Genomic DNA, 22946 nt, shown 5'->3' with positions numbered 1-22946 from the left:
ACTGATTGAAATCACTACACCCAGTAATTTTGTCAAAATAAGTAGTTCTGGTTCAAAAATTACTATTTGTCTCGCAAATTAAAATGTTATGTACAACCTTTGTTCTACTCATGCAGGCAAAGAGCATATTGGAGAAAAATGAATTTGATGACTTCTGACAGAGCTATGCTAACACTTCCCATCCACTACCATACATTGTGCTAAGCTAACTAGTTGCTGTGGGTCTCTACTGCACACAGAGAAGGATATATATCGTCTCGTCAGGGAAAAATGGAAGATAAGTATACTCCCAAAAGGTGTAATGACGAAGTGTTGGAGTACGGAACAAAAAGGCGCTAGGTTGGCCCCTATCCTTCAACGTTCTCAAAATGTCCTGAATGTTCCCTGTGAGGTCAGCTGACTAATGTCCCTCTACCGTTTAAGGAACTCCAGAGATGTTACACAATCACGCCGTCTCCACGTTCTAAGGTTGTCCAGCGGTTACGTCTCAGTATTATTTGTTCCAGTTTGTTCCTCACATTATAAACCGATACCTTAGCTCTCTGGGGAAAAAAACCAAAACAAAACGTGTTTTCCTCATGTCTGTCCACAGAGAACAGTCTCACTGGCAGTTCTAAGAGCTGCCTGGTTAAATTTAGTGCCATGAAACTAGAGTCCTATGATCTGTGTGTTCAGACTTGTAGTTAAAGGCCCGGTTAACCCCAAAGTGAACACATAGCCATCACCTCCTTAATCCCGCGATGGATGAAACTGCATCGATGTTCATAAAACCATTGCAAGCTATCCCCCAGTGCATCACCTCAAGGTTATGGGGGCCATTTAAATGTTAAAATAATCAGAAAATGCCAGTTTAACCTCACCAATTTAGAAGCAAACAACCAAAATGCTGTATTTCTAGTTGATATACATTTCAATCATTCCAGACTTATGCTCCTTCTGGCTAATAAAGATCTGCTACACGAGCCTATGATCTGATATACTGGTCCGAACACACTTTTTGGCATTTTTAAAATTAAATTCTGAACAAAAAACAAACAAATAAAAGACAGTCAATTATACATAAAGTATATATATATATTTATATGTATATGTATATACCCTCTCGGGTACTAACAAGTATGCGGAAAGAGTCAAGTGTGTGTATTTAGCTTGAAGGTCATTGCACCTCATAGCTACTTACTGTCTACAAAAACTTTCCAAAAGCTTCCTTTGGCAAACTCTCAAGTCTTCTTTGAAATGAGATGAAAACAAACAAATTATAACGCTTTTGGTTCTGTGCTGTGCTAAACGGGCATGGACGAGCTCGTTTAACTGAATTTGCTAGCTAGTCGTGCTCGGTTCCACTGTGAATGAGCGGCAAACAGGAAGTTGCAGTTTGTTTCCAGCTCGAATCAGAGTGTTTTTAGATTATTGAGCATATAACTGGTTAAAGAAGACATGGGTTCAACCGCGCGATGCCCTTGAGAGATTGTAAATGGATATTTTTGAACATTTTTGCTGCTATTTGACGTTAGGAGCAACGTGGCGCTACTAGATTCAAGCTAAGTATACGTGGCTGGCTCTTCCTGAATTCTGGAGTCACAAAAAAGTCATTCAGCTGTGGAAAAAATACATTTTAGTGAGCTCAAGACTAAAAGTTGCTTGCGCTTTTAAGGTAAAAACACATTTTTACAGTACAACTTTACGCTGCTCCTGAGAGTCTCTAACAAAACACCGTTTGTAGAACCCAGCAGGACTGATTGATGTGTTAAAATAGTCCTAATTGTCATTTTATTCATCACATTCCTGAAAGTTGTGACTGATTTCATGGGGTGCGGCACTCGGTTCTGCTCAATTGAGAGACTTCCCGTTATAAATCAGGCTCCGTCACTCCTACCTGCCCCTCACCTGTCAATTTTTCCCTCCCAATCAAACTCCGCCTCCAAAGCTCGTCAAACCAATGAGACCGCGGCTTCCGCTCGGCAGCCTGAGGGGATGTCGGGATAAAAACTTTGCGGTGCCCGGTAGAAATTTTCGGGAAGAACAGGAGGGAGGGGACACAAGAGTGAAGGCGTAGTGAACGACAGCGAGCATGACCGACGCGGAGACGCAGGGCGCTCCACCATCGGCACCGGTGGAAGACAAACCACAACCGGAGAGGAAAGTCATCGGTGGGTGTCTGTTGCTCGCTGCGAGCCGGTGGGGTTTACCCACTAAACTCCGCGAGGAAGGTTTTGCACTGATTAGATTGACAGGATGGTGTGTTTCTTTTTGGGGGAGCAACACGTGTTTGTGTCTTACGCACGGATGTATTTATAAAATGACGGCGTAACTCTGGAGCCACTGGGTTAAATCAAAAGTTTAACTCGTAGTTTGATACAACAATTTAAGAAAAAAAGGGGTTTTGAAAAGAATTCTCGTCCTCTGTTGAGTATTTGTGCCGTTCAATATAGTTTCTGTAACGTTTTTAGAGGTCTGTCAGTTGTTTTTAAACTGGGAAACTAAATTCGTTGACTTTTGAGTGTGAAATCTGCGACTAAAAGACCCGTTTAGTTTCTTTTTATCAGTTTCCGCGCGCTCCTGGCGGGCTAAGTGCACGCGCTTACACAGGTGCAGCTAAAGTACCAATTAATTGTGTTGTTTTGTTTTTCCTAGGAGGAAAACAATTCAACTGTTTTAATTGGTGGGCGGTTTCGACTTTTATTTTTATTTTTTTTCAATTTGTAGATAACTTTTTAATTTAAATTTATTTATTTATTTTTTTTTTTTTTAAAGATTGACGTAGCTTCGGTTTTGCTGCTCTCCCTGGTGACCTGTTCCAGATCTGGTGTCAAAGTCTTACTGTTAATGATTGACACGCAGCGCTCCCATTTCTAGTTGTAAGCAGGGCTTCCTACCACCTGAGCTGTATAAAGATATGCTCCTCTCTCTGTCTATATAACTGACACGTATTTTACCCAGATACGCGTGTAACCATGTGCTACCTGTCGTTGCAGCCTCCTTGGTGCAAGGCACAGTGAAGTGGTTCAATGTGCGTAATGGATATGGCTTCATAAACAGGTACTGTGCCTTTTTTAGGAGATGCCTGACTTGCCTACGTCTGGTGTCTTTTCAATAAATGTGCTGATCTGTTTTGTAGGAACGATACCAAAGAAGACGTGTTCGTTCATCAGGTAAGATTTCTTGAATTAGAGGGCACGTTGGTTAAGAACCACCTGTAACTCTTAGCGTGTCTTTCTCAGACGGCTATCAAGAAGAACAATCCTAGGAAATTCCTCCGTAGTGTAGGAGACGGAGAGGTGGTAGAGTTTGACGTGATCGAAGCAGCCAAGGTAAGTCACTGAGCGCGCGTGCCCTTTTATTTATAACAACAGCTAATTTCTTCTTGATGCTCCACAGGGCTCAGAAGCGGCTAACGTGACCGGCCCTGGTGGCGTTCCAGTCAAAGGCAGCCGTTACGCGCCTAACAAACGCCGCTTCCGTCGGCGGTTCTTCCCTCGCAGTCCTCGGCCTGATGACGAGGGCAAACCCTCTGATAGCCAAGCGCCTGCTGGTGAGGGTGAGGAATTGGGGGAGAACGGTAGTACGAGACCTCAGCAACCTCGCCGTAGGCCCCGCAGACCACGGCCAGAGACGCAAGATGTAGGTGGAACAGCTTGCGCTCACTTGCCCATCTATTGGGTACACATATACAAGTATTGCAGTATGATGCAGTAAACTCAGGTTCCATACTAGTCTTAACAGATTGTTTGCTTGGTTTTGTGAGGGAGAAGCTGGAGAGCAAAGAGGCACTGAAGGCGATCCATCACAACGACCGCCACGGCACAGATTCTGGCGCCCATATCGAAGGTAATTTGACCCCTTAGGTTTTCTTAAGTCTGCCGGTCTGGTTTATAACATGTTCTTGGTTCTTCAGACCGTTCCGCCCACGTGCTGCTGATCAGCAACTGAAAGAAGACCAGCAGCCAACGGCTCCAGAGATCCACCAGGATCCACCCGAGGCCCCCTTGACCAACGGAGAGGGAGCTGAGGACCAAGGCCAGAAACAACGCCGCCCATCGAGACGCCGTAGACAGAAAAACTCTGAATCTTCTGCCTCTAAAGTAAGTAGTTCTTCTGTTGGACCTTATCAAACTGCATCGTAAGTACAGAACAACCCTGATATTCGCTGGATATCAGTTTTGTTTTGTTTTTTTTCTACCGATGCTTATTGTAGAATGGAACAGAGAAGTCCGCATCTGAGCCTGGTACCCCCCCCCAGACCTCAAAGCCAGCTGACTTGAAATCTACATCGAAATCACCAAAATCATCCCCCAAAACTTCTCCCAAATTGCCCAAATCACCAGAAGTAAGGAACTACATTTCCTTCCAAATCGTATTAGTTTGACTGCTCCAGGATCTTACTGTTTGGTTTTCTTTGCTTCAGCCACAGCAGGCAGCTGCCACAACAGTTCCAGCACCAACAGAGTGACGCCCATGAGGACAGTCATGTGACCCTTGGCAAGAGGTGGGACACGACACTAATGTGGGGCAAGCGTGTCAGGAAGGGTGGGAGGTATGAGGGTGTTTGAAGGTGTCCACAAGTATGTTCGAACGTCAGAACACTCAGGGAACCTGGATTCACTCTAAAATAATGGTTAGCTTGTGAGATCTTTCCTTTTTTACAACTTTGATACTTTTTTATCTATTTTTTTTTGCATAGGTCCAAGGGTTGGAGTACTGGACCTATTACAGAACACATGCACGACTCTCCCCTCCTTGCACCCCCCCCCCCATCCTCCAATCCACTCGCTGTCATCCCTCAGCCCCTCTTCCCCTCGCTCCGATGTTTGTCTCGTTGTCCTGTCTTGACAGACATTTGGAGAGGGATGAGGACAGAGATAAACCAGTGGGTGGTGGGTGTGTATTTGGAAATGAAAAGTACATCTTTAAAATGGAAAAAAAACAAAACAAGTGGGAACGAATGATCTGCTTGGTCGCCCAGTTGTTCCAAGCCCCCCCTTTAAAAACAAGATTTTCTTTGATTGACGAGATGGGACACATCAAGTAGTTACTAGAGGAACTAGTCTTGATTTTTATTTAACTTTTTTAATTTGGTTGAAAAAGGGGAAAACCGAGCAAGTGTGAGGTTGGTGGTGCATTATGGGGGTCAGTTAAGTTCTGTTGCCACCTCAATCAATCCATTGAAAACTTACTACTCTTCATTTTCCTCAGTTGAGCATGGATTGATGAAAAGAATCTTTCTTTTTGTTTTATTATGTTTTTTGTTATTTTTTTGGAGGGGATTATGTGCAATGTTTAAATGTTAATTAATAAATCATATTTGCAAATCTGAGGATTCAGTCCTTGTTCCTTCATATCTGAAGATCGGTATTTACAATACATCTTTTGGTCAAATGACCGCAGCATCAATAATCACTCCTAATGATAAAAATGACACATCAATACAAATATCAGAAGATAGTGATGAGCACGATGTAAATAAATGACATCAAACTGCACACGTGACGAGAAATACACAAACTTGATGCTCGTGGGGATATAAAATTAATCGACGAGGATCTTTCCTTTCCAGGGAGCACTTAGCTCAAGTCTAACAAATCAGGCTTTTTTTTTTTAAACACTTGCGGAGTGCATAAAGACCCTCTTACCCATAAAATGTATCAACCAAAACACTATGTACACATGAACGACTAAAATAGCATTTCTGGCTGTGCAATGACTCATGAACATGATCAGAGAAACGCTAATGGAGCTCCTTACCTCCTTCAGTTAAGGTCAGAAACTGAAATTTAGGTTGACTAACTCGACCAGAACTCTGTATATTATGACTTATCAGGAACTGCTCATGGAAATTAAAAATGGTAGAATCGGAGGAAGTGAAAATGCCAGCGTTTGGTGTGATGGTTTTCAGATTCAAACCACTTTTAAAGGTGCTATTTGTAACATTGTAAACAAGCTTCCTGCTCCATATGCAAACCAGTAGTGGGCAGGGTTGAGTCGTGTGCACTTGAAAGATTAACAAGAAGTTGAGCTTGTTAATGCCTCGGTAAGACAGGACATGCTAGCTCCTTTGGTTGTGTAAAAAGAAAAAGCAGAGCCTGACAGTTGACTCAAACCCTGCGTCGAAACACAGGCGGCGAATGTGCTAGCAAGGAGGCTAAAACCCATGGACACCAGCATCAGTCAGTAGCAAATCTCTAAAAGACATCAGGGAGTGAGGGTTTACTCTTTGCCTAAATGACAATTTGTAGTCTTCCATCGTGGAGTCCGTGCTGTATCCAGAACTAGTTCCAACTATGCTAGAGTGGCTGTTTCGTGTACACCCCCAAAATGCTAGCAAGTGGTGCAGCTTGTTTTGAGTTTAGTGTGTGCACTCAACTTCAACAGATAATTTTGGTGTGAATACATTTTAAACTTTTACTATCCCCAATAACTAATGAACCAAATAGAATCAGTCAGAGTAGTGTGCATTGCAGCAAAGTGTAGCTATGTTTCTGGGAGGGTGCATGCTAATTACAGCTACAGGCTAGTCAGATTTGTGCTGCTCCATCATAGCCTATAGTGATGGATTGAACGTGGAAATATAATTAAAGCTTTCCAGATGAACAGAGTCAATATTGCCTCGTGACTTTATGACGAGATGGGATGGAGCAGTGCTAACTTGTTCTCAACGTCACAAATTGGACTTGAATGCTTCAAAGTAGTTCCACCTGTTATGATTTCATCTAAGGTTATGTTTTCACAAATCAGATCGTATGTTCAGAGTCTCCCCAGCTTTAGTTAATAAAAAAAAAAAGAAAAGAAAAGGCAACTTTATGGCTGTTTGTTATACAGCATTTAAATCCTTCAAACTCTTAAAAACGTTGGACATCTGTGTAGATAAAGTGCAGGAATTCTAACGACTCTCTACCTCCACCTACCAATATTGCAACCGGGTGCTTCCCCATGGAATAAAAATTCATTCATTCCACATTGGTAACAGTCCACACACTTTGTTCTTATGTGTGTTGTATTCCTTCAAACTACAGTAGTCAACTCTTAATCCAAAGATTAATTCAGAATCAGTAACCCTGTGTTGCAGCGCCAACAGCGACGGTCATCACCTCTTACACCGCTTTGGCACCGTAATCAATATAAATACAACGATAGACCACAATATACACGTCAGATAATTAACCCATGTACGCCATATATGTCCTTCCCTCAGACAGGGATGCTCAGTTAATGCTCTCCTCCCCCAAATAGTCCAGTTCAGTGCTTGGTTTATCCAGGTCCAGGTCCAAATCCATGTCCATCATTCCACCCGCTGAGTGTTGGAAGTTCGAGGCGATCTGGTCGAATGTCTTGCCTCGGGTCTCCGGCACGCGGAAAAATGTGAAGATGAGGAAGAAGAGGAGGAGTGCTGCGAAGATTAGGAAGACATATGGTCCGCAGAGTTCCTGGGGAAGGAGGGACAGAAATTCACATTTACACCCGCTGTTTGCAATAATGTTTACTGTCTTAGTTTGGCTGAGGCTTTGGACACGAGTCCAAGTTTTGTACAAATTTTAATTTTGAACCCGATGATGTGGACAGTTTGAAAGCCAGATGATGCCAGGTCTTACGGTTTGTCTAGAATGGGCAAGAATGTCCAAATTTCAGGATGATTCATCCAGTAGCGTATTTTTATTGTTGCATCCTGCTGTGGACCCCCGTCGAATGGCACAAGGGGAGCGCGTGCCTCCTCCCAAATCTGGATCTGGTTCTTGATCAATACTCAAATCTCATCGATTGTTCCACGACCAAAGTTCTATCATCCTACGCTAAAAATCCTTCAATTTTTTGGGTCATCCTGCCAACAAGAGGACCAAAAAATCAACAGTAACCTCCTTGGCAAAGGTACAAACACTCACCGCGACATATTGAAAGCACATGCCAATGATGAAGTTGGCAGTCCAGTTGGAGCAACCGGCCACAGCCATAGCAGCCGGCCTCGGACCTTGAGAGAACAGCTCAGCCACAAAGAACCAGGGAATGGGGCCCGGACCCACTTCAAAAAAGGCCACAAACCCAAAGATGGAGAGCATGCTGATGTAGCTCATCCAGGGCACAGTGTCCTGTCGTGATGGAAGAGGATACGCTTCAGTTGTCTGGTAGTACCAATACAGAACACGTGCACCTTTCAGGGACTGACCAATAAGGCCAGAGCTGTGGTCATGATGATGGCACAGATGCACATCCCACCGAGCCCAAGCATGTGGAGCGTCCGCCGACCCATCCGCTCCACCAGGAAGAGCTGTTAACAGCAAGCACAGCCAAACTAAAACATTTCTGCAAATATAAAACGCGTTATGGTTATGACCTGTTTAGTGACATTGAAAAATCTTGACCTGACAAACCAAACTTGGTTTATATGGATGCAGGTTTGCAGAAAAAAAGGTGACGGCCCAGCTCCTTTATCTTATTTGCTCTTTGATAACAACGTTAAACTGTAATAGAAACACATGTTGCTACATGCCGGCAATTTAATCATTAGAAAGAGATATTTAGGAATGCCAACAGCAGAATCATTGCATATTTTACAGGAAAGGACAACCTCCTCAATAAGATGTTGGTTTGATTACTGACTGAGACCACAGTGAAGGCACAGTTGACTATGCCGGCTCCGATGGTGGCGTAGACTGGACTCTGGACTCCGGCCCTCATGAAGATACTAGTGGAGTAGTAAAAAATCTGTCCGTGAGGTAAACAGAATCAGATTATTTCAATATTATTCCACACTACCTTCGTGAGGCCTGATGAAGTTATCAACTCACCGCATTGATCCCAGACAGTTGCTGGGAGAGCTGCAGCATGATGGAGATTATGATGGGTTGGCGGTAGAACGACGAGCGGAAGAGCTCCAGGATGGACACCTTCCTCTCCATGTCCATCCTCCTCTTCTCCTCCTTCATCTCGGCCAGCATGTCACCTACTTCCTGCCTGCCGGTCAACCTCCTCAGGCCTGCAGAGGGTAAGGACATCAATCAATCAAGAATTAACGTTTTCACGGAATCTGACTGCATATTTGGGATTGAATAGCCATCCTTCCCTGTGCCAGACAAGAAGATAGATACCCTGTTCTCTCTGCATGTATTAGGGAGCCATCTGATTGCTAGTTAGCTTAGCACAATCAATGGCATTGGATGGGAAGTGGTAGCATACCTCCATAAAAGTCATCGAATCGATCCTGACCTACAGTAAGGTACCTAGGGCTGCGCATAACATTTGCGTTGTAGTTTTAGAATCAGACACATAGCTGGAACTACTTTCATGACTGGGCGCAAGGATTTGACCTAAAAAATTCAGCCAACAAACGACTGCTACCACTGCTGCTACTACCCATGATGAACTTTGTAGGAGATGATGAGGAAAATTACTTCTGGGAAACCAAGACCCTGATCTACTTGATGACTTTTTGCAGGGGGTACGCTAACGTTTTCCTCTGACTACCATTCATTGTGCTAAGCTAACTTGCAGTCAGCGAGTCTGCACAGAGTGAAGGGGGTCCACCTTCCTGTGTGGCTTGAGAAGCACATTTCCCAGAAAGTATGCATGTTGCTTTTAGGTGATTTCATTAACTCATAACTATTCGTACATTCACCTCCAGACAGGTTACATACTGTAAGGTGAGAACGATAGCATGATACTGTTGGACCTTACAATTTATCCATTTTTGTACACACTAATGAATTGGCTTGCTTATTCTGATGTGCATTTTGTGGCATTTACTGGCATAATTCACCCTAAAGTAGAAAGACCTGTGTCACCCACATATCAGTCACGTATCGTTAGAAGCCTCTTTGAAACAATAGTGACGGAACAATTCCCGGTGTCTAATTTTGCAGAAAATGTCAATAAGACCACAATTCAAGTGAGACTACGCAAAGCACTCGCGTATTTTTAGTCTCGAAATGGGACTGCTTGTCTCTGTAGTCCAAGTAAAAGTAGTGCTTATTTCAAGATAAAAACCCAAAGACCAGATATCTCTCTCACCACTCTTGGCGTGGTGCTCCTGGCAGCGGACGATGTAGAGGAATCGTGGGCTTTCAGGGCAGAAAGGCAGAAGCGCCATCTGAATTACAGTCGGGACCACAGTCAAACCCAACAGGACGGGCCACAAGTCCTCACTGCCTAGTAAGGACTCAAGACCGAGGATCTGCCCAGGGAGAGGAAACAGATGTCCCAAGTCATGCTTTATGGTCTAGAGTCATGGGTTATTTGTGTGTGTAAATAGTAAATAATAGTGGCGATCAAACCTGAGCCATGAGAATACCAGTGACTATAGCCAGCTGGTGCAGTGTGCCCAGTGCCCCTCTCAGACTGGTAGGGGCGATCTCGCCAACATACATGGGTGTCAGACCTGACGCCAAACCTGCAGTTCACAAAGGTGAGGCAGCTGGGATATAAAGAGAGCATAGCAAAACAGCGCATAATAATAAACAGTTCAAATCGATAATAAAAGCACCGCATGAACTTCTTACCACAGAAGGCACCAATGATGAGGCGTCCAAGAATCATCATTTCAAAGGAGCGACAGAGCTTGGACAACCCCATCAGGCTTCCACCGATGAAGGCAAATAAGTTGTTGATGAGCATTGCTTTCCTCCTGGGAAGTAAAACAACATAAACAGGAAGGTTTTAGATGTCCCACATATTCCAATTCCACTTCCTACAAACCGAATTTTTTGGAGTATCACATGAAAACAATGTGATAATTTCGCCACCGGAGGGCAGTGTTATACAACAACATTACAGAAGTCACGTTCGTTCAATGTGACAGGAAATAGATACAAATTCAATGTTCTGGAGACAAAATGTGCAGGAAGGAAAGGTCAGAAAATATTTGATGGTGAATTCAGAGACACCTCATTCAAGCATTCATATATCAAGTTGCGCCCCAAAATATCTTGCTAAATTTTTTTTTCTGATGCTGCTAAAACGTATGGTTCCCACTGAAGGCCGCATTAAAACCGCAGCTAACAGTTCTTTTCACTATAATTCAATTAATTGTTTGGAGTGGGAATTTCTTTATTTTTTTTCTCAAATGCTCATCCAAATTTCCAATAGTGACGTTTTCAAATTTCTTAATTTGTCCATCCAATATTGCAAAACCCAAAGACCCATTTTCCGTTTTCAAATCAAATCAAATCAAATCAAATCAAATCAAATCAAATCCAGTCATTCAAAACTTTATGTCAAACATGCAAAAAGAGAAGGAAAAAAAACAGGACAAAATATTACTTGAACAAAATGTACCTTATCCTTTTCTGTTATTTATTAATTGATATTCCTCCACTACTTCCCTGTTGGAATATATAAATAAATCCCTCCTTCTCGAAAATATTGGACCTTTTTGTACCTAAAACAAAACTGGAACAGTGAATGAAGAATCAAAAGAGATGTTTTATTCATTGTCTTTCTATTGACTAGTGGCTAAATTGTTGCAGCTCTCGGCCACACGCGCCAAATAATCACCGTCATGATCATTTCATTGCCATCGGCAAATTCATATTTAATTATCATTTGATATAATTACTAAATAAATACAATTGAGTGCCCATTATTCATTCTCATGTTTATTTTTCTCAAAATGATTCTGCCTCGCCCAAAGTCCTGTTAAATCAGTGATGCATAATTCCTGTTCTTTATAATTCCGAGCTTTCCTGGTGAGTTCCCTCTTTTGTTTCCCAGACCCGAGCAGAAACACGACTCCACATTAATGATAATGTTATGCAGCTTTAGACACTCCACTCGTGTCTTGCAGCCAGTCTGGTGACCGCTGCTGTTTTCAGATGACCTTGTACTGAGTGCACCAAAGCTGAACGCTCCACCCCCCCCCCCCCCACACACACACACACACACACACACACACACACACACACAGCTCCCTTGACCCAGTGCTGCCATCTCTGCTATAATATTCCCTTTCAATCAGTGGAAGCTGCGGGCTGCAGCTCAGTCCTGCATCAACTATCGAGTTACAGCGGGAAACTGGGTTGACGAGGAACGTCCCGGGCAGAGTTTCCCCTGAGTGACACAGACGGAACGTTGGCATCCATTTTGTATTCATGCAAAAGAGGAAATGAGAAAGTGTATCATTTCAAAGAGCTGGCTTCTGAATATTTTACTATATTTTATGACGCTACGAAGTCAGGAGGAGTTTGGTGGTCATTCAGCTGTGACACACGATTCCCCAAACCTGTTCCTGGAGGAGAGAATCGGACTCTGCCCTCTTGAATGCTGGACTTATGCAACCGCCGCACCACAGATGACACAGAGGAAGCGTCTGAAAGCTTGAAACCCCCCTGTTTGATGCCTCCGCGATGGTGCCTGTCGTGGGCCGTAGGCTGCATGTGTCAGAGCTGTCCATCCCAATAAAACGTCCACTGGGACTTGAGGATGAGCTGAAAAAGTTTTGGCGGTCAAAGGTGACTGTCACCTAACATGTACAGGATTTTTGTCCCATTCTAGTTAATGCGACGTTACAGGAACAACTTGAGGGAGTTTCTTCAAATTGAGGATGAACTGGGACAATTTTGGTCGTAAAAAAGAAAGGTCAAAAGAAATGCCTCAAAGGAATTTCTTCAAATTTGGTGCAAACATCCACTGGGACTTGAGGATGAACTGAAAAGACTTTGGCGCTTAACAAAGGTCACGGTCGCTGTCTTAAATTACATGAGTGCTCAGTCCTTCCAGAAAAATGCGGAGCTTTTTTGTGATCGTTGCGGGCAAAAATCCGTGATTACGCAGCACGTTGTCTTAAAAAATGCGATGGAATACGCAGGATATTTATGCAAGTCTATGTGAGGAAATTGTGGGAATCTGCAAAAATTGTTTGATAAGTAAGAAAAAAAAGTGATTCCCCCCAACATTCTGGTCTCACTAGGCTACGACCTTCATGTAGAGTCGGTTCTAACGACTTCCTGTGATAAGCAAGCGTGCTACGACACAGGAAGTACTGGGAGGAACGAAGTCCTCGTCTGGCTTTATTTCAGACCTCAATAAACACACGGCTCCAACTTACAAACCGTTGATGAGTCAAACGAGTTCCAAACTTATTTTTATTGGCAAATGAGACGGATTTGTGGACTTCATTGTGTCTTCTTGGCGGGGTTTGCGACTTTCCAATGATGTCACTTCACAACGTTCCCAAGGCAACAGGAGGAAAATGGCTGCTCTTGTGTGAAGTAAACGCAACATTTTGCAACTTTCTCTAAGACACGCGGGACTTTTTTGCGATGAAATCATGCAAGCCCCGCCTATTTCATGCGTTTTGCTCGGAAATCAACAATTTATGCGGCCCCTGGCATAAAGGTGCAGACTTTGGTAGATGATCCGTTGAATTATGCGATCGCATAATCACGTTTTGCTGGAGGGACTGTGTGCTATGTCTGGCTCAATTTGTTCTTGTGATAACTCAGGAACATGTTTAGGGAACGTCTTTGAATTTGGCACAAATACCCGCTGGGCCTGGAGGATGAACTGAGAAGGTTTTGGTTGTCGAAGGTCTCTTTCACCTCACGTGTACATGATATCGGTCTCATTCTCGTGAACACAGTACCCTCAGAATGCTTGGAGGAATTCCTTCAATTTTGGCAAAAGCCCTCTCTTGTGATTTGAGGATGAACTGATAAGATTTTGGAGGTCAGAGGTCATTGCGACAGGCACCCATTGCAGGGCCGATGCAGTAGCTCAAATCTAATCGTGAGCTGCATTTGTAAGAGTGATTTCGTGATTCCAGACTCTGTGGAACTACAGTCATGGAAACAACTCCTTAAACTGGAGCGTCATTTAGTCAACCCTCATGTTGAGACCAGAGGCCCCTAAAATCATCTTTTTTCTTTCTTGGTAATTTTTGTGTGAGACAAGAAACAAAGAGAAATGTTCATTTTGAATCTTTTTTTTTTTTTTCCCCTGTTTTCTGATACTGTAAATTTTCTCACAATGCCAAACTATCTTGTGACCTCTTGGGGGAACCTTATCACAAGATCTGGAACCAACAAATTAAGTACATCATAAATGAGCTGAATCGTGGTGCGTTTCATGAAAGAGATTCGAAAATGTTGCGTTCATGCACCATACAGGAAATCGGAAAAATCCGGGCTAATGTCCCCCTACCTGCCCAGCCACTCGGAGACGAAGCCCACGCAGAAAGATGATAGCATGCCCCCAATGGAGAAGATGGCCACCGACAGCGACCAGAGGGAGGTGAGGGTCCCCACAGGGATGGGTTCTCCATATCGATGGATCCATGTGCTGTTGTAGTCTTCCTCAATGATCTAAACAGGAAGGACAAAAAGCTTTAGACGGAAACGAGTCAAAAGCCCTAAGAACGATGTTAAAAAGCACACTAAAAAACACAGGTACAATACATCGAAAGAACCCAGATCAAAGCAATGAACCTTTTCTTTTTTTTAATCAGAGGAACGTTTCCTTGAATTAACTGAGACTCTCAGGCAAAAAAAAGAAAGAACCGTATTCTTACATTACTGAAAATAATTTTTGGTATTGTTGAAAAAAAAAATCCAGGTACTCAAGTAAGATTATTTGATTTATCTGGGTGATTTTTACTTATAATAAATACAATAATCTGCAAATGCAGTAAATCAAAATTAAGATAATGCAGTATTTGCAGTAAGTGATCGTCTTCTATCAAGCATAATCAAAATTTTTCTGACTGGAAATCAGACTTGTAAATCCCGGAGTGCAGCGCCTCAGCAACAGCCTGTCTTCTCTTATAATAAAAGCCATGCTGAGGGCCAATGAGAACATTTCAAATAGCACTCCAATAGTCCCGCTTCTATTCCGGTTCTACGTAACGCTGCAGCAGCATCAGCTGAGTGGTGTTCAAGGTGAGCCAGACTCTTCTGTGTGTGCTCGGATAGCCGTGATAAAGTCACCTGATTCTGCTCCTCTCTCTCTCTCTCTCTCTCTCTCTCTCTCTGTCTCTCTCTCTCTCTCTCTCTCTCTCTCTCTCTCAACGCGCTGAGTCTGCGGTGAAGTCCGGCACCGCGTTTAACTGAGGAAGTTAGTCTGTATTATGGTAGCGGTGCACATGCAAAATCACTCTGGAGCGTCAGTCTGCAACACGAGGAGTCTCAAGTCCCGTGCCCCAGTCTATATATATATATATATATATATATATATATATATATATATATACACAAGTCTATATATTAATACACACACACACACACACACGCACACACACACACACACTATGTGCAGTGTTTGTATTTAGTTGTAAGACCTCCCACCCCCAGAAATGTCCTCCCCTGTGTTTCCATAAAAACCCCATCACTGTTGACACAACTAGCCATGCTGCACTGCCGCGCCCGACATGCATTTGTCCCATGATGTCACAGGTGTGTTATCAGCTGATTCAGCCGTACCTTCTGGGGCGCATTGATGACGCCGATGTTGTATCCGAACTCTAGAGATCCCAGGACAGCGGTGAATACTGAGAGGGCGAGGGTTCCAGTCACGGTCTGGAGGAGAACCACACATTAGCCACATTCTTTTCAGAATAGAAAGTGACAAATTATTACAGAGCTTAAAGCCGGGTTTGGTTTCAACCTGCGTGCGCACACACACACACACACACACACACACACTTTGGCCTTTTAGGCTAAAATCAACTATATTTAACCGCCGACCTCTCTAGCATTGTGCATGACTTCACCAACAACTTGGACGCCTGAACTTTAGCTTCCCTCTGGTTTCCCATCAGGCCAGAGGCACCTGTCTCCACGGTGACAGACAAGACGACCTTGGGGAACTGGGGTTCTCCCCTCTAATACCCTCAATTTCATAACTGACGATGACATAAGAGGCCCATTTATTTTCTTGTTGTTCAGGTTGTTTCATGACTGTTTTGTCATTTTCAACAAGCTGTGGGCTCATAAACCTGTAAGGCCTGTCGATAAAGAAAAAGTTGTCTGACAACGTTGAAAAGCTATTTTTCATCTTTTTAAAAAAAAAGATGATCCTTTTCGTCCTTTCTGTCTGTCACTATGCAACATATAAATCTATATAAGCAGGAGCGTTGCAAGTATGAAAGTATTACAGCTGAGACAAAGTTAATCTTTGCCTCCTTACTTTTCTACAATAAAGGATAAAAAAAGGATTAATGGCCCCGAGGAGGAGTTGAATTATGTTTTTAAAGGCAAAAAAAAAACTGTGTGCCACTGGGAACACACACAAGATAACGAGGAAAAGCCAGTTTGTAACGCGCATATTCATGAAAGCGTTCCGTGTTATTCTTTTAGGCGATTAAACAGAGAGCGTGCGTCTGTAACGCCGAGCCTCGACCTTGCTGTGTTGAGTCTTAAGATAAGCACTGTTGAATGTCGGTGCACCAAAACAAAAGGGTGTGTGTTTGCGTGTGTCCACACGTGTGTCCTTGCAGAAAAGGGTGGAGCGGCCGGTCACGCTCTGTTACGCCCCATCTTTACTTCAGCCTCGTAGCTCCACGGTTAATTGGCTGACTTATTATCGCGAATGAGTCCGCTTGGATACAACAGACAGGTTGGATCGATGCAAATGTCAATTTTTAGTGAATTATTCCTGCAATATCCTTGGAATTAAGGGGGAAGTTCAGAAAAAAAAAGAATGTTTAAATTGCTTCATGCTTAAATTCTGTTTTTGTCTCTGCAACGACAACACCAACTTGCCGCATCAGGAATTGTTGTTTGATGCGAGGCTTCCTCTTATTGCAAAAGAGTCGAAGAAGAAGAAGAAGAAGAAGAAGGAGAAGAAAAAGACGTCAATTTTTGCCTAGATGTGATTTCTCCAACAGATCCGGGAGGATCGTTCATGAGGGTCCTGGAAGGGAACCAGTCAAACTAGCTGGCCTGCAAACTCAGACATGAGCTGTTCAAGGTCACATCTCAGAACTAAATATGGGCTGGTTTAGATCAGGGTTGATCTCTGCTGAGTGGGAATTGCACTTGCTGGAAACCTTTTTCATGAATGAGTGGCAGTCACTGAGCATATTTGATCCCCGTTCAATTTCAAGCTGCGGTTTCCGATTAACTGATAATTATTCAGTCGTTCGATAAAACTTTAATCAGGCGCGCAAACCACTGAAATCATTTTTCAGTCTTTTTTGCGCTTGAGAGGAAAGCAAACTCGTGCGTAAAAGTTCTCCAAACCAAATCACGCACCAAATAAAGAGTTCAACTGTTCAGGAACTTCCGGATTTTGAAAAATGAAGCCTTGTTTTCGAATCTCTCAACATTCAAACCCACCTCCCCTCCGAGTTGCTGAAACCCGGCCGGCATGACTTTGGCAGCTCCAGTCGCAGTTGGTGACAGATGCGTCCGGTGCCAAATGGAGACACGTGAAACTCCCCCGGAGAGTGCAACAGACCCTGCAGGAATTAAACACAAAAACCAACCAAGAAGTAGAATCCACAGGCTATGAGTCGAGTGCGTCCTGCGAGGTGTCCTCCCTTCTTCTGAAGTTTGTGTTGTGTTTCCTTCAGCAGGAGTAGAGTGACACCTGCTGTCCCACGTGCACGCCTCTCTCTCTCTCTCTCTCTCTCTACAGGGGGGGGTTGATTTAGAGGTCCTGGCTTCAGGGGCAAATAGGAAGCTCTCTTGACATTAACTACTATTGGCTGAAGGTATCAGGAGAGCGTGCGTGCAGGAAGAAGTTATTTGGTTCTTACTCCAAGGGGTAGGGGGCCAAAGAAAAGGTGTGATTGAAGATTTTACATCTTTGGAGCTCATGACAGGCCCGAATGTAATCCATATCAGAGCCGGAGGTGCCAAAGACGGCCCAGATGAGGCCCGAACGTGTCTGCTGTGTGGGAGGTGCTGAATACAAGCAAAGATGCAAGAATGTGTACCATCTTGCTAATTTTTTTTTTTTTTTTTTTTTTGCAGGTAACGATAGATTTGCAGCCACAAATTCACAGAAACGGTGCAGGTCACATTGTTTCACAGGTGCCAGACCTCAGACGAACTCATCATCACCAACAATGACTCATCATTTCTCCTTGGCAGCAAAGAGGGGCTCGTCTCCGCCACCCTGCCCACCATTGTCTGTGTTCCCATCGGCCATAAATCCCTTTCTATTTCAGAACACATGCCAATGGGGTCATCAACCCCCCCCCCCCCCCTTCTGCACATGACAAAGCTTAATCCTCCTCCAGCAGGCAACAGGTGGTCCCTAAATTTGGTTTTTGCCACCTCCATTGTAGGGTTGGACTGAAGGAAATGAGGTGATGATGTGTTCAAGGGGATGTGTCTTAAGTGGGGAAATTGCAGATCCGCCAAGTGGAAAAATATCTGCTCTACATCTTTCAATAAAATCATCCAAACCCCGCCCCCTTTTGCAGACACACACACACCCTGTGTCACGCCATTCTCTCCTTGGAGCCAGTCACCTTTGCCTTTTCCTTCCCTCATACACAAGAGAGAAAGAAGGGAGCAACCTGACACCTCCAGCAACGCCGGGGGCCCCGAGCGCCACAGTCATGTGCGCGCCAGGGTTAGAGAGATGAGGCATAAATTCACAAACCCCCTTATGTAAACTTCTAAAACCACCTGTTCAGCGATATTTCACATGACGCAAAATGTCACCTGCGTTGCTGTTTGTGTGCTTTTATTGTTATGTCAAACAAAAATGCCACACCGCCACACGGACACACACATGTAGACGTCATGCGACCGCCCTCAAATGCAAGTGATGCAGGGAAAGAGCCCGTGTAAATACTGGTCCTCCTTGGAATGACCCCTTATGTGTTTGTGCGTGAGTGTGTGTGTGTGTGTGTGTGTGTGTGTGTGTGTGTGTGAGAGAGAGAGAGAGAGAGAGAGAGAGAGAGAGAGAGAGAAAGAAACACACACAAACACAAACACAAACTATCCTTGAGAGCAGATAATTTTGTGTCAGCATGTTCTATTGTGCCCTCAAATGGTGAAAATTGTAATTTTTTTGGTGAGAGGATCAGGTTGCATTCAGAAACTCTTCAGGGAATTTAGAATCAATATACCAAACGTGTGTGTGTGTGTTCTTGTACTTGCTACGTATTGAGGTCTAGAATATATATTTAACCAGCAGAGTAAGGACATTTTTGGAAAGTGAGGACATTTTAGCCGGTCCTCACATCTTCAAAGGGCAGTTTGAAGGTCGAGACTTGGTTTTAGGGTCGAGGTTCGAATTAGGTTGTGTGTGTGTGTGTGTGTGTGTGTGTGTGTGTGTGTGTGTGTGTGTGTGTGTGTGTGTGTGTTGGGGTCAGCTGGTTCAAAATGATGGTCCAGCAAATCAAGTCGCGCAACAGATGGCAGGTGTTGCGGCGTGTGACAGTCGAGCCAAACTTTATTGTCAGCTTGTCTGCTTGTTGAAGAATTCTCAATCCACACCCCAGGCATAACATGATGAAGGTACGGAAGATTGGTAGAGCCAGGTAGAAGAAAAGGCATTAAAAGAGGAAGATTTTGATTAATGTGGGGAATTATTTTAAAAATGAGAATCATGCCGAAATGTGGAGAATGATATATCAAGATTTAATGCAAAAGTCCTTATATTTATTACTGCACTATTGTATATTTCTTAAAATAGAAGGACGTTCTTTGTTAAACCTGATTCTGAAGTATAATTTCACCATTTCCTCTAAACAAGGCATTTTGTCGACGTTCATTTACACTGACATTACTATTGAAATGTTGTGTTTATCGTCAACAATTTCTTTTCTTGTGCAGTCTTTCCAGGCCCTAAACCTCCTACGTACAAAGATGAACATCTGTGACTCAATGTCTGTAAAGAGGAGCAGCATTCATTAAATAAAGCGCTTAGAACAAACTATCAATTAAAATGGAGTGTTTATTATGATACTTATTGAAAAAATAGTACTTTTCTTTAAACCTAAACCAGAGGAGAGGACGAAAATGATAAAACAAACCTAAAAGAATAGTTTTTTTGGATTCCTACACAAAGACTTTGATGAAAATATTAATATTTTGTTTATAATAGTTAGCTTCATGGAGCTACAGCCAGCGGGTGGTTAGTTTAGTTAATTAGCATAGTTAAGTTTAGCTTAGCTCAGCTTTCAGCTTAGAAGATAGAGCTAGCTTAGCGCTTAAGAAGCTACAAGATATTATCCTACATACATCCAGGAAAATAATGTCAAGGAAAATACTTTTTTGGGGGGGGACATATTCAAAGACTTTGATGAAAATGTGAATATTTTGCTCTCAATTGTAGGTTACGTTGAGCTACAGCCAGGGGATGGTTTGTTTTGCTCAGTTTGTATTATTTTATCTTAGCTTAGTTTAGCTCATTTTGTCTTTCAGTCTAGAAGAAAAGGCAAGCTTAGCGCTCAACATGCTACAACAAGATATCATCCTCCATGTTTTGAAATACACAAAGACTTTGATGAAAACGCTTATATTTTGTTAGTAGTTGTTAGCTACGTTGAGCTACAGCTAGCAGGTGGTTCGTTTAACACAGTCTATGTCATTTTAGCTAAGCTAGGTTTAGCTTATTTTAGTTTTAGCCGAGAGGAAACAGCTATTTAGCTCTTCAGAAGCCGCACCAATATTAAATCCCTCATAAAAATCAAGGAAAATGTCGAGGTGGCTTTTATTTGTTTGTGTGCGGATGAAACAACCTGTAAAACCCGTATAATAGTGAACTTTAAACGCTAGCGGGTGGATATTGTCTCTCCATAAATATCAAACTATTCCTCCAACACTGCCATTTTTAAGCGTATTATACCGCTCTAAAGCTCAAGACTGTCTCAGCTCTAAGAGGAGGACAGAAATAAAACCCATTCAAACAGGAGCAGTTAGCAGTTAGCAAGAAGAAGGTTTAATCTATCAGGCATTCTACTCCTCTACTCTGAGGCAGATTTTCAGAAAAGTACATTTCCGACATCTGGAAGACAAAAAAACAACAACAGTAAAAATACATGTAAGAAAACAAATTTTGTTTGCATAAAGCTGTCTAAAACTTTCTTGCTTGGAGGCCTGGGGATTATTCATTTAAATTTCTGTGACTTCTATGTATCATCCTAAGTTTTTTGATTGAATACCTGAGGGTGAATTTGAAGCAACAAGTTGAAACACCTAAACTATCATTTAAAAAAAAAAAACAACATTAAATGAGACAAGACTGCGTGGTTGTAATATCGTAGTTTTGCTGCGTGCGTCCTGATTGACTTGTGTTGGAAGATTTCAAACTATTTTTGGAGCGCGATGATAGAATCACACTTTCAAGGCTGAACCAAGTCAATCTGGACACGTACAGTAAAACACTAGATTTGCTTGGAACACCGATATGAAGAGTGAAAGCTCATACGATGCTCTCGGCTTTCTGCCTGCTGCTGACTCCTTGGATTGTATCCATGTGACCTGAAGTAACCACTGGAAGAGATTCCCTGCCTGTCAGCGGAGCCCGTTGTCCCGCCTCTCGCAAGTCACGCCATGACAAAATATTAAATTACACGAGATTATTTCCACATTCTGCTGCTGATTCTGCTAAAAAAATTCTGCTATAACCTCAGGGACTGTTAGCGTATCACTCAAAGGTCAGATAGCTACGTAGCGCCTGTGTGGCACCAATAACCGCAGCACTCTCAGCGAGATGGACCAGAACCAACATTCAGTGCATACTGTTCAGATGGGGCCCGGTTTGAGGTCGCAAAAGCGCACGAGGACAAAGCCGGGTCAGATGAAGCAGCCAGGTTCTTGCTTCTCTGGAGCTCCCCCCCCCGGTGGAGGGAGTTGATCTTATCAGCAAAGGGGCATTAGAAGGGTGGGGAGTGGTGATTTCATCCTGTTGGCACAGATTATCACAAGAAATAATCTCACATATTCAAAGAAGTCCAGCCATTCTTGACCTTTGACCTCACTGAGGGGCGGAAAAAGCAGAAAGAGAATTCCGGGGACACAAGTCCTCGTTATCAGGTGGAACTCTGAATCAAAACTGCCTAAGTTCACCTGATGTTATTTGCATTTTCAAATTATGAAACTTGCCAAAGGTTGCCCTTGTTGCTGACTCGGCATTTTAAACAAAAGTAAACAAGTGGAAGACATTTTTTACTGAGGAGAACCTTGAAATTTACCACAGGGTTTTTTTTTTTTAATGTAAACAAAAAAAACCTGAAAAAAACTTTGTTTTGTGGGCATAAACAGTATCTGAATTTATGCCTTTTCTACTTTATTCAATAAAATTACCACGGTAAAATAAGCCTTAAGGGTCAAGGTATCAACATAGATTATTTTATTTATTGTTTTAAGTGTGCACAAATATATAAAAATATGAACCTGAAATAATAACAGAGGCTTTACATATATAAGTACTTTACCTTTATGCACAATTGTGAAAAAAAAACTGATGTAAGTTCAGAGTCTGACACTGGAAATCCAAACATTTTACATTTTTTTTATAAGTGATTTAGCAATCATAAAATTGTGTAATTGTGTTGTTGAAACTAAGGAGCTTTAATATGAATAAAATAGCGTTTTTGATTTCATAATATTGGTAGAAATCTGAATTTATTGCCGTAACCTTTAATTTGAATGGTGCAATAAGGATTAGTTGTCATTACGTCATGATGTCGTCATGTTGCGTTCACGGTACGTCAGGAATGTACAACTTTAATCTTTGTATCATGTGCTTGTGATTCTGTTTTCCATCTGAATTGAGTAGAAAATAATTCCTTCGATAATGAAAAAACTGTGAATATATTATTAATTTATTATTTAAATGGATAGATTTTTTTTTAACAACAAATGTTTTTATTTTATTTTACCACAGTTTTAATAGAACTTTCATAATCTTCATCAATCATAAAAGACACAAATCTGAGGTAAGTTTTTAGATATCCTTGGAGTATTTTTACTGCTCTGTACAGGACTGTATCCGTAGTAATCCTGCTGTTTTGCCGCAGGATATGAAGGCAACACCGGGACGTCCGAGTGGTGCGTTCAGGAAAG

At 42.6% G+C, this 22946-nt stretch overlaps 2 protein-coding genes across 3 annotated transcripts; one reads left to right on the top strand and one right to left on the bottom strand.

Annotated features, from left to right (window-relative positions):
* The first annotated feature begins 1986 nt into the window (after positions 1-1986).
* On the top strand, positions 1987-5314 carry LOC147238576 (Y-box-binding protein 2-A-like). 2 transcript variants are annotated; one of them, XM_086198158.1, is made up of 10 exons: positions 1987-2150; positions 2976-3039; positions 3119-3152; positions 3222-3311; positions 3379-3621; positions 3746-3828; positions 3896-4082; positions 4241-4327; positions 4406-4486; positions 4682-5314. In XM_086198158.1, the coding sequence occupies exons 1-9, from the start codon at positions 2072-2074 to the stop codon at positions 4448-4450; spliced, it is 912 nt and encodes a 303-aa protein (XP_086054284.1). In that variant the 5' UTR covers positions 1987-2071; the 3' UTR covers positions 4451-4486; positions 4682-5314. The 2 variants fall into 2 exon arrangements, with proteins under 2 accessions (XP_086054284.1, XP_086054283.1); XM_086198157.1 differs by having other exon boundaries at positions 1989-2150; positions 4196-4327.
* On the bottom strand, positions 4983-17502 carry LOC147238575 (solute carrier family 2, facilitated glucose transporter member 4-like). The gene is made up of 11 exons (XM_086198156.1): positions 17253-17502; positions 15396-15491; positions 14122-14282; positions 10485-10609; positions 10260-10375; positions 9997-10159; positions 8778-8965; positions 8590-8694; positions 8156-8257; positions 7875-8078; positions 4983-7421 (listed from the first exon to the last, which is right to left on the bottom strand). The coding sequence occupies exons 1-11, from the start codon at positions 17283-17285 to the stop codon at positions 7200-7202; spliced, it is 1515 nt and encodes a 504-aa protein (XP_086054282.1). The 5' UTR covers positions 17286-17502; the 3' UTR covers positions 4983-7199.
* Between the last annotated feature and the right edge of the window lie 5444 nt (positions 17503-22946).

This window comes from Aulostomus chinensis, chromosome 24 (assembly GCF_037954235.1).
Source record: "Aulostomus chinensis isolate RoL2024-O1b breed Wild chromosome 24, RoL_Achi_v1.0, whole genome shotgun sequence".
NCBI lineage: Eukaryota > Metazoa > Chordata > Actinopteri > Syngnathiformes > Aulostomidae > Aulostomus > Aulostomus chinensis.
This window is presented reverse-complemented; position numbering and strand designations above follow the sequence as displayed.

Bases quoted from the DNA above. Each gene is read 5' to 3' on its own strand.
- LOC147238576 (XM_086198157.1), top strand. From the start codon at position 2,072: ATGACCGACGCGGAGACGCAGGGCGCTCCACCATCGGCACCGGTGGAA. The intron at 2,151-2,975 runs GTGGGTGTCTGT...CTGTCGTTGCAG, and splicing joins ACCGGAGAGGAAAGTCATCG to CCTCCTTGGTGCAAGGCACA. The intron at 3,153-3,221 runs GTAAGATTTCTT...TGTCTTTCTCAG, and splicing joins AAGACGTGTTCGTTCATCAG to ACGGCTATCAAGAAGAACAA.
- LOC147238575 (XM_086198156.1), bottom strand. From the start codon at position 17,285: ATGCCGGCCGGGTTTCAGCAACTCGGAGGGGAG. The intron at 8,695-8,777 runs GTGAGTTGATAA...CCTCACGGACAG, and splicing joins AACTGTCTGGGATCAATGCG to ATTTTTTACTACTCCACTAG. The intron at 8,079-8,155 runs GTCAGTCCCTGA...CCATCACGACAG, and splicing joins CCACAGCTCTGGCCTTATTG to GACACTGTGCCCTGGATGAG.